Source organism: Oncorhynchus kisutch, linkage group LG10, assembly GCF_002021735.2.
Source record: "Oncorhynchus kisutch isolate 150728-3 linkage group LG10, Okis_V2, whole genome shotgun sequence".
Classification (NCBI taxonomy): Eukaryota; Metazoa; Chordata; class Actinopteri; order Salmoniformes; family Salmonidae; genus Oncorhynchus; species Oncorhynchus kisutch.
In genome coordinates this window covers 51,712,542-51,723,555 of record NC_034183.2, presented here as the reverse complement: position 1 = coordinate 51,723,555, position 11,014 = coordinate 51,712,542, and the positions used below count along the sequence as shown (strand labels likewise).

General features: G+C 44.6%; 1 protein-coding gene across 2 annotated transcripts; it reads left to right on the top strand.

Annotated features, from left to right (window-relative positions):
* Positions 1 to 7,977: 7,977 nt before the first annotated feature.
* Positions 7,978 to 10,657, top strand: LOC109898363 (nucleoside diphosphate kinase A). Of its 2 annotated transcripts, XM_031833911.1 has the most exons (6): positions 8,056 to 8,120; positions 9,003 to 9,053; positions 9,521 to 9,650; positions 9,763 to 9,864; positions 10,052 to 10,164; positions 10,407 to 10,657. In XM_031833911.1, exons 3-6 carry the CDS (start codon positions 9,525 to 9,527, stop codon positions 10,522 to 10,524), a joined length of 459 nt encoding a protein of 152 aa, XP_031689771.1. In that variant the 5' UTR covers positions 8,056 to 8,120; positions 9,003 to 9,053; positions 9,521 to 9,524; the 3' UTR covers positions 10,525 to 10,657. The 2 variants fall into 2 exon arrangements, with proteins under 2 accessions (XP_020348906.1, XP_031689771.1); XM_020493317.2 differs by lacking the exon at positions 9,003 to 9,053 and having other exon boundaries at positions 7,978 to 8,120.
* Positions 10,658 to 11,014: the final 357 nt, after the last annotated feature.

The window sequence follows — 11,014 nt, the reverse complement described above, 5'->3', positions numbered from 1 at the left end:
GCAGGCTGCGCGCAAAATTCCCTATCACGTGTTTCCGTTTTCTTGACCCCTGAACTCGGAATAAGTAGTTTATTTTTTCTCTCTTTGCACACAAACGTTCTGGCAAAGATACTTGCGCCCTGTTGTGCATGGATTGTAAAATGATATTCAGATTTTGCATTTGTCATCGATGCAAAGTTTTGGGGAAATCTATTTTGAATTTAATGCTCCTAACTATTTCATGAATCTTTATTTATTGATGTCTTTGAGAGTGTACATATCAGTGTAATCATTGGGTATGTGTGAAAGTATGTGAAAAACAGGCAAGAGACATATACAAATGATACAAAATAAAGGTAAAGGACTATGCATAGAAAATGCATAACATTCATGCATAATGGAAAAAGATCATCTTAATATACAGTATTGGGAATGGGAACTTTCCTACATTTTCACATGCACAAATCGGTATTCTCTTACATTTCTCTCCTGGTACCCCTCCATCTATAAGCCATAGATAAGATAATTATTATGTAAAAATACTACAGGTTTAGAGGGGTGATCATAAATCAAACTATCAAAGGGGTGCAAGAGAGACAGGGGGATTATATACATTGACAGAAGGAGCAAGGGAAGCTCTAAATAGCAACTGTCAATGACCCATTTTCAAGCCCACCCTTGGCCTCCAACCAACAGATACCTCTCAGGCTGACCCTAGCCCCTATTAATGGACCCTTCTTCATTACAAAGACTGTATGATCAGCAGGATTATAATAGCTCCACTTTGACCTTGGCAACCTCTCCCGAAGAGCTGTATAAAATATGATGGGCCACAAACCACACCCCTTCCCCCACTGGAAATATATGCATCTAAATGTGTTGAAAAAGCCACTCTTTGTATTAATATTGTGTTTCAATGTAATTTAAACCCATTTTCACCAAGGTCAATACAAACAAAGCTAGTTTGAAATACCTTCTCAGTTTGCAAGTATATTACAAATATTGAAATCATGTTCTTAACACAGTAAATGGAACATGCAAATCTGGTGTGAAATGTTCAGTTGGGCCAACCCCTTATCACTTCAGTGTTTGCAGATAGGAAGGAATCAAAAAGGAATAAGCAATATGGTAGAACCAATGCGATGGCAGGTAGCCTAGTGGTTAAGAGTGTTGGGTCAATAACCCAAAGGGCACTGGTTTGAATCTCCAAGCTGGCTAAATGAAAAATCTGTTGAGGTGCCCTTGAGCAAGGCACTTAACCCTAGTTGCTTTGAATAAGTGTCTACTCAAATATGTCAAGAGCGTCTATTAAATTTGACTGCAGACACAAGTATGTTTATTAGATGTTGATGGCTAACCCTTTCCTAATTCTTCTTGCAAAAAGCACAGCCCTTGAATGGTTTCGAGATGGCTCTGGAAATGGCCCGGAACACCCTGACCAACAGGGGACGTTTACGGGACTTCTGTGCAGGTGCTGGTGGCAGGTCGTCCTCATGTTGGGGAATGAATGGGACAACATGATCATCATCTGTGATAAGAGAACATTGCAGGATTAGAATTGAACATGGCAAATGTACTTTCATTCTCTCCGACCACAGTCTAAACCAACCAGACGGTAATACATCAAAATGACAGCATCAATGATTTTGACCTTGGGAAATGTAAGAGTTGCTACAATGTTTGCCTGGCAGCTTGTCAAACTCAGTGACCTTGATGAGAGAAAACATTATGGGACCAGAGTTGAATAAAACTCAGCATTAAACTCAGTAAAGCTGCATTCACTCTGACCACTGGCCACATCTTGGCAATGCATTCAAAGAAAAGGATCATCATTGTGTGTCGCTTACCCAGCGCAACTCGAGAGGTGCTGAAACGCTGCGAAGGCAGCTCCTTTTGAGTGAGGTGGCTCTCTGGTTCCACTCTGCTCTTGAACACCTGTTGCCGGGTAAATTCATCCTTCCATTAGACACCCCACAATGTCTCACTCTGACCCCATTAGCTTTGGATTCTATTCTAGCCGTAATGAAGGGCAAAACCCCCAAACATGCATCTCCATACCTTGATCCTGACCGTTGGCAACTTTGGGCAGCAACTGAACCTCCGGCCCTGGATCTTCTTCTTCACTCTGGCAGAAGGGACGTGGCGAGTCTCTGTATCGGCAACAGCTGTAGAAGTGCACCTCACAGGCAATGCAGTGTCAGGGCGGTTGGAATGGAGCTCAGACATGTACTCAACAACAAAGTCACTGGAGGCCTGGCTAGTGCCGGACCTGTGGGTACTTGTGGCCTGAGAGAGACATCTCTCTGACCTGTGCACAATATCTGGGGGCAAAAGAGATTAAATAATTAAGCTCAGGATTATGTTGTGTATATTTTACAATAATACACAATCTTGAAAATCCAATGAACACAATTGCAATAAAATTATTAAGCTCAAAATGAGTGAATCCTCCTACATGACAGTAGTTAATCAATTTAGTGCATACTACAAAATAAAATAAATGAAAAGTGTTCATTTCACTTACCATGCACAGAGGTCGCGGAAGACACATCATCGGTCAGCGGGTCCATCGCCTGGCTACTCCCCACCATACAAACCTGAGAGGTTTTAGATGAGACATCCTGGTAGACATCACGGACCGACAACACATGAAGTTGATCCTCTTCACCCACATCAGGCTCATCATCTTCTAGTCTGTTCAGAATGGAGTCCAACATCTCCGTGGCCAGTTGACACTTTTCGGCCATCTGCTCGCCCATAGATGAGTGCTCTGAGCCAGCTACCACGGCCTTGATCACATTCAGAACCTTTGTGAGGATCTTCTTGGCGCTGCGTCTGACTGACTCCTGGCTGACTGCAACTGTTGGGTCTTTGAGGTCATTGTTGGTAGACACTTCCATGTCCTGGATTTTGTCAGCGGTTACATGGGTATCCTGGTGGTCTCGCTCGTTGGTGAGGTGGCAACCAGTGTACAAACTCTTCAGATTGTCCATAGCTGTGCTGTAAAGTTTCTGGGAGGATAACTGGACCTGTTCCCAGAACTTGCTCCCCCCTGCCCTACTCACCTCAATTGCCTCGTTTAAGTCCACTAGAAGGGACTCAAGAATGCTAGTTGAGGCCTCAGCAATGTTCCTTGAGGAGACGTGGGCTGACAGGATGTCTACGGTTAAAGAAGCATCTCTTATGACCTGAGTCACTACCTGTTGTGCCTTGGCAAGGTATTCTGCCGTTAGGCTGTCGGTCTGGAGGTCAGCAGGATGCTGCTTTTCTCCCTGTGTGGTCACATCCTGTGCAATGAGTGAATGGCTTAGGATAATTGTTTCCTGAACCCTCTCTGATGGTGGGAATGGACAATCAATGAGCAGGGAATGGTAGATGGCAGTGGAAGATATGTCTGGGTGTTCTCTCATAGCCTCCGGCTTCATGATTGCTGAGCGGCCCTGGAGCATCTCACCAATCTCCAGATTGTCGATGCTCTCGACACTCAACGCTAGACGTGCTAGAAGGTTTCCAGCCATCTGGCACGGATCAAAGAACTCCTCTGAGTTGCTGTCAAGCTCTGTTTTTATCACTTGCAGGGCAGTTCTGACTGCCACTGCTGACCGGACACACAGCATCCTTAGGTCGGAGTGGGAGCGAGACAGAGGTGAGTGGTTCGAGGGACAACTGCTGCCCTGTGAGGATCTGGATCCCCGCTCCAGCTCAAACTCAGACATGGAGGCCTTGAGTTTTTGTGCAGCTTTCCGGACCATGTCCCTTGCCATACCATCAATGTCGAGGCCTTCAATCCCTGTCAGAGAGCCAGCGGTCTGGGGCCCGGATAATGCCTGGTTCTCTAGATATCCAAGGGCCTCCAGGGTATCATCGACCACCAAATCCACCAAATCACTGGACATGGCAGTGATTCTGTCATGACTTGGCTGGATATTCTGTTCTGTCAGGGTCCAATTCCACAGGGATCCGCCGTGCATTTCAGCCATTTTCAGCTCGACGGCCCTGGTGATCTTCGCCCGAGACAGGTTCAGCAGGTGGTCGCTGCCTGACTGTCTGGCTGATATCCTGGTCCCTGATCTCTGGAGCACCAGACTCTGCACCTCGGCTGACACCGCTGACAGGAAGTAGGTGAAAGGGGAGGACACCCGAACCTCATGTCCTGTCTGAGCGTTGCTCTTCGCCGTCTGGATGCTGCTGATGGTTGCAACAATTACCTGACCTGCCAGTGGTCCTAACTCGGTCTCAAGCCTCCTCTCAATGTCCAGAGGGGACTTTCCAGACAGCCGAGTGAGCACCATCTGTCCCATGGTATGGCCATTCATTGTGGTTGTGATTGTCCGCAGCATCTGTTCAGCAAATTGACTGCTCGCTGAGCTGATGCTCGTTGAAGGAGCTTCGGCTCCCTGACTGGCACCTCCTTTCAGCGCGAGCTGGCCTAGTTTGGCATTGATCTGTTTGATAATGATCTCCACAATGGCCATGATCAGCCTGGTGTCCGCAGACAGAATAATAGGCCTCATCTTCTTCGGTCTCCTCTGGATGGATGGCAGTATGACCTCACTCAGGGACCTGTGGGAGTCTCTGTGAACCTGACTGAAGATGAAGCTGTGAGACAGTCCGAACACAGACCTCAGTGGGTCTGAGCGGGGTCTATCCCAATCCTCTCTATCTCCGTCCTCAGACGCGGAACAATATCTTCTTGGGTTGTCATCCTCTTCCTCATTTTCCAAAGTCTCCTCTGAGCTGAAGAGGGCCCCACAATAGAGATATGGTAACAATGACAATAACAAACATTTATGACACAAACACGGGTTTAAAACGTTTTTTGAAAGAAGCAAAGGAATCAAATGAATCAAAAATCCAACTAAAGTCACACAGATGTAGGATCTTCATTTGATCACCCTATTGCAGGAGAACCTTCCTGCAATGTAGGACATGTAAAACGTGTCGTGTATTTGTGGTTAAAAAAGGCTTCTGAATTTTGTAATTTCCACTTTGAAATTTCTGACTTGATTTTCCCTGACAAAAAAAGTATCAACCCCTACAAAACTGTCTATTAATTATAATCCAGATAATAATTCACATTTCCTGTTGCTGCAGGATTATTTTCCTGCTGTAGCAATCTTAAGATCCTACATCTGTATTCAGTGGAAATAAAACATTTTTAGAGAAGTCATTATTTATACACAGTGAAGAAAATAATGGTTTCAACCATTATGGGAAGAAATAAGCTTCTGAGGGAGTACATACGAAAGTGGGGAGGGGAAGGGAGTTGGGTTCCGTGTGCTGGCACCAGTTCTATGGCTAGTGACCTCGCTTGGCCCATGACTTGGCCCAAGGCTGAATCTGACACTGCGGCATGTGGAGGCTGCTGTCAGATCTGCTACATTGATTACGACTGAAGACCAGGAGCAGGTAGTTGATGATGATGATGATGATGATGATGATGATGATGATGATGGCGTCCAGGGCAAATCCATGCTGAGATCAAGGGCAGGGACCACCATTGTTGAAGAGGCCTCCTTCACCCATGACACGATGTTCTTGCACTTAGCATAGGCCTCAACTACGGTGAACTGTAAAGTAAAAGAATAGCCGGGAAAGGTTGTTCTAAAATCTAACAAGATCTAACATTCACTTAAGTCTGTCTACATTGTGTTGTTAGGCCTATGTCTTTATTACCTAATCCGAATGCCACAACTGAATTGATTAAATAAAGTTATTCTATTCTATTCAACTCCCCCCCCCCCCCCCCCACCTTGTTTTTGAGATTTGAAGCCTGCTCACCAGGTTCCCATTGTCTAGATTCAAAGTGCTGATTCGCCAGCTCCTGGTACATTTGCTGTAGTATTGTAATAGAATATCTAGGCCAGGGATTGGCAACTTTTATGGGGGAGGGGGCCACAAGGGGCTGCAGTGGCTCACGGGTCTGCATACCCACATCCATACCCACACATGCAGTCAGAGTTGGCCCTTGCGTTTTGGGGGCCCTAAGTAAAATTTTGTTTGGGCCTGCCCCCCACTTTGCGAGCAAATGATTTTAGCGGAACCCCTCTTGACAGTGGAGAGAAGTTTTCGAGTTCCTTCCTGCAATGTGTAATTGCACCTTGTGAATTCTACTATTCGAACTCTCAACAATAAGTTGAGACCCCAACTGAGTTCCTATTTTTATTATTTATTATTGATCCATGGGCTTACAAAAGAGGATCTGCGGCCGCTAGTTGCCCATCCCTGATCTAGACTGTGTCCCAAATGGCAGCCTACTCCTTAAATAGTGCCCTGCTTTTGACCAGGGCCCATAGGGTTCTGGTCAAAAGTAGGGCACTATATATGTAAAAAGGAACCATTTGGTATGTACCCAGAGCATATTTTGCCATCTTCCTGATGTTAAAAATTCCAGAGCTAACACTAACTCACCCTTTCATGCATATTCTCAGTCAAGAGAATCCATTGCCTGCAAAAGGGGTAAATAGATGAGTACTGTTAATTATTAGAACTATCTAACCCTTGACCTCTACAGGACTAGCCTATATACATGTACACCACAAACACACCCTCTGATTTGATCTTTGGTCGGTTGCAGAACATACAGCATAGAGAATAGGAGGTAAGTATGGGGAAGACAAAGAGCAACCTACTTCTCAGTCATCTCCTCCCCTGAGAATTTGAGTTCTGAGGAGGAGCTTCTCCGGGCCAAGGACAGGTTGTAATGAAAAGTCTGCTGTGGCTCCCATGTGTTAGATGGGCCGGCTAAGTCCCGATCAGCCTTCTGCATCTCTCTCTCTGCTTCAGTCTCTTGTGACTGAGATGGGCCGGCTGACTCTGGATCAGGCTCCTGCTTCTCTCTCTTCGCTTCAGGCTCTTGTGACTGAGATGGGCCAGCTGACTCTGGATCAGCCTCCTGCTTCTCTCTCTTTGCTTCAGTCTCTTCTGACTGAGATGGGCCGACTGACTCTGGAACAGCCTCCTGCATCTCTCTCTCGGCTTCAGTCATCTCTGACTGAGATGGGCCGGCTGATTCTGGATCAGCCTCCTCCATCTCTATCTCTGCTTCAGTCTCCTCTGACTGATATGGGCCGGCTGACTCTGGATCAGCCTCCTGCATCTCTGTCTCTGCTTCAGTCTCCTGTGACTGATATTTTACATATCAGCTTTCACAAACTCATTAATTAGCCTAAATTATTTATCAATAGGTTATATAACCTTTGACCTCTGACCCCGGGAATGTCATCAGAAAGTCCTCTATGCACAGTGTTACCTTGGCGATCACCTTTACCCAATTAGTCACTATTTCTGACTTTGGCAGATGGCAAGACTTATCTTGCCTTTAAAAATGCTTAATATATAAAAATACATCTCTATAAAAAAACAATACCTACCTCAACTTATTTCTTCTCCATATTCTCTCCAGTTGTATCACAAATGAATGTTTAAAAAAAATGATGATACAATTAAATAAAGGTTAAATAAATACATTGCAATAAAATGCGGAACAATACATTTTCGACCACCAACGAAACCAACCCGATGTCTGAACGAATGGTCAAATGTGATCTGATTTGTTTCGAACGTGATCACGTATGACGTAATAGATATACATCACAGACGTCATTGTGCGGCAACAGTCAGCAGGTGGCGGCAAAATCTACAATGAAAACAGCCCTTGTCGGGAGTTGTCACAAGCATAAAACATATGTTTCGGCCACCACAAGCAGACCTCATCCAAAATATGTAAAGGAAAATTGTTTCATAGTGTGTTTGTAAAATGTGAGGCTCTGATATATTTTAACCTACACCTGTTTCTTTGATAAAAATAAAACATGTCCACCCATTTCAAAAACCCCTTTTGATACCGTTTTGGTTAGTGTGCTGATATCAACCATTGTCTAGACTCGAATATTTGACAGCACATGTGGATATCACGCAACCCATTAACTGTTGTGTTGCGCTAGAATGCGCAGAAGAACATGGATGATTAAAAGGCACGCAACATGTCAATCAATTTTTGACCTCATCCAAGCCCCACCCGTTCACCCAGCAGCCTTTATAAACTAGCTCTCAACATCTTCTCATCCTCACTGATTGTTCCCTTCCCAGAACGGTTGTCTCACGAGTCTTCTGTCAGTCTCAACAACTCAACTCTAAAGGTATGCTGCTTGAATTGTGGGGCCACAACGCCCTTCATTTTGCGTTGAATCACATCGTTGTGTTTTTACGCTTCTCTTTATCGTTCTATTCCGTTCATGTTTTTTAGGAAGTTGGTGGACGACGCTTGTGTTCTGCCTTTCGCATTGACGAGCTAGCTAGCATGCCACGCAACGGCGTGGTTCTTCGCCCGGTTATACCCAACTGAATTAGCCAGATAATTGACATGCATCGAGTGACAGTTAATTCCCATTCTAATAGTAAACCAATGACTTGCAGTTTTATAGCTAGTGAATTGAAAATGTAACGCGTTAGGTAACACCACCGGGGCTGTGCATTTCAGTTTCACCCAACGTGACTGATTTGCGGGGTGAAATTTGCTTATTCACATGGCTAATAAGCTTAGCCTTACAGGTTACCGTAAGCCAATTATCTGTTACTATGAACTCCGTTGTAGGTGGGAAGTGCTTTACAATTAAGCCAGACTTTTAATCTACTTGGACTTTATTTCGTGTAACGACAGTGGAAAGCCGGGCCATGTGGCATGGCATCTGTACCAAATATGGCCGCTTTCAACAATGGAATGTGCTCAAGTTCATGGCGCTGCTAGCGTCCTTAGCTCGCTTTTGGAAGTTATATTAATGCCGGTGAAACGCACAGATCTGTATTAAATCTGGACGTGGCCAGTTAACCAGCTACTTTTCGTTTGCTGTCAAACGCTAGGCCCATTCAACAATCAGTCCATCGCGACGCAATAATTAAAGTAACTGCACAATTCGTATGGTTCCGCGGGGTGTGGTTGTGATCTTAGATGACTGTTTTAATACAGGTAAAGGTTCATGAATTTAAAGTGTTATAATAAGTCATTGAATTGACGTTTACAGCGGACAGTTCAACACTACTCACACTGCTGCAGCATCTGTTTGCAGTTGAATGTAGGTAACGTTACTTTTAATAGAGCTCAACCTAACAAAACTACAGCATGGGGTCACTTTGCGCGACAGTAACTACGCTACAATGCCAGTAAAACAAACTCGTTTGCCCATGTATGAAACATGAGTTGCACATTGGCAACGAAAGCAAATTGTTCATACCAAATACCCCATAGGCGTGGAATGGGCATGTGGGAATTCTTTCCGGGGGGTGGGTGATGAGAATAGATTTGTACTGTCCTTGTCACATTCACTAGCTACAGTGCATCTGTTCACTCCATAGCATTCTGTGACATTGATCGAAGGTTGCGTGCGGTATTGTGCAGTGGCCTGGCTTATTCAGCAATTTAATTTTAAATGGATGTTTTAATCTCCAAGACAACAAACTAGGCAATTTGTCCATTAATGTGTTTCACTGACAGCCCACTGCCTTTTTCAGTTACTCAATATCTAATATCCTCTTGTTGCAGCACCATGTCCAACACCGAACGTACCTTCATTGCCATCAAGCCTGATGGTGTCCAGAGGGGACTTGTGGGAGATATCATTAAGCGCTTTGAGCAGAGGGGCTTCAGGCTTGTGGCCATGAAGATGATCCAGGTATTTGAACATCTGTCTATTCAGCAGTGCTTCTAATAGGTTTAACAGCATTTAACTGCGACTATTGATTTTGAGACTTTAAAAAAAAAAAATTTGGGGGGGGTGATTGCAGGCATCTGAGGACCACGTCAAGCAGCACTACATTGACCTGAAGGACATGCCCTTCTATGGCGGCCTTTGCGCCTTCATGCACTCTGGTCCCGTTGTTGCCATGGTAACTATCATTCTGACACGTGCACTACGCACAGCCCCTTTGAAAATGCTTTCTCTCATTGCTAGATGCATAGTGGTTCACTTCTAAAGCCACCGGAACATATTACTTCCAATTCTCTTGATCAGGGGTTGTGACATAATGAATCGTTCTGCTCTCAATGCGCCATTTTACCTTCCTTTGCTTTCAGATCTGGGAAGGCCTGAACGTTGTGAAGAACGGTAGATTGATGCTGGGAGAGACAAACCCTGCTGACTCCAAGCCCGGCAGCATCCGCGGAGACTTCTGCATCACGCTTGGAAGGTATGTGTCCACTGATGCCTATACAGAATCTGCTTTGGCAAGTACTAAGTGCTCAACCAACAAGCGATGCAACCTGAAAGTGAATCATTGGACAGGAATTTGATGCAATCAAGCTGTAATGCATTTTCTACAATCAAACTCGTGTAGTAAGAAATGTAATATACCCTGCTAACTGTAGTTCCAATAAACCTCAAGCCCATATGATGCGTAGTTGCTGATTTTGTTTAATTTTGCCGTTAAAGGAACATCATCCATGGCAGTGACTCCCTCGACAGTGCCAACAAGGAGATCGCCTTGTGGTTCAAGCCAGAGGAGATGGTCGAGTACAAGAGCTGCCAAAATGGCTTCCTGTATGAGTAAATAAAATGGATTTGAATTGTTTTCTCCTCACCCATCAAACCCATTCTGAATGCTGTTTATCTGGAATTTGTATATGTACTTTGTGACATCAGAGCACTTAAAAATGTCAATAAAAATCATGGTGTAGAATACATGATGCTTCCTAGTGTACTTTGCAACTGTTCAGGGGACTGGGAAAGTTTGATAAAGCATTAATATGTCAAAAGTTTGATAAAGCATTAATATGTCTTGTCCCCTAGCTTCTGTTCAGGGCATGTGGGCCTCTAGTGAAGGAGCTTCAATATATTCATAAATGGCAAGGCATGCTATGGAAAATATTTCAATAACTATTTGCAAGATATGTACATGCCGTTTAAGGCATTTACCCTTCAGGGTGTCCTATAGCTTTGCTTACACTCCAGTGATTGGGGGTGGGGGCAGCAGTGGGTTAACTTAATTGTCAACCCAATTCCTCCGTGTAGGAGGTTCTGAAAGTGTCAATGTGGGGCTT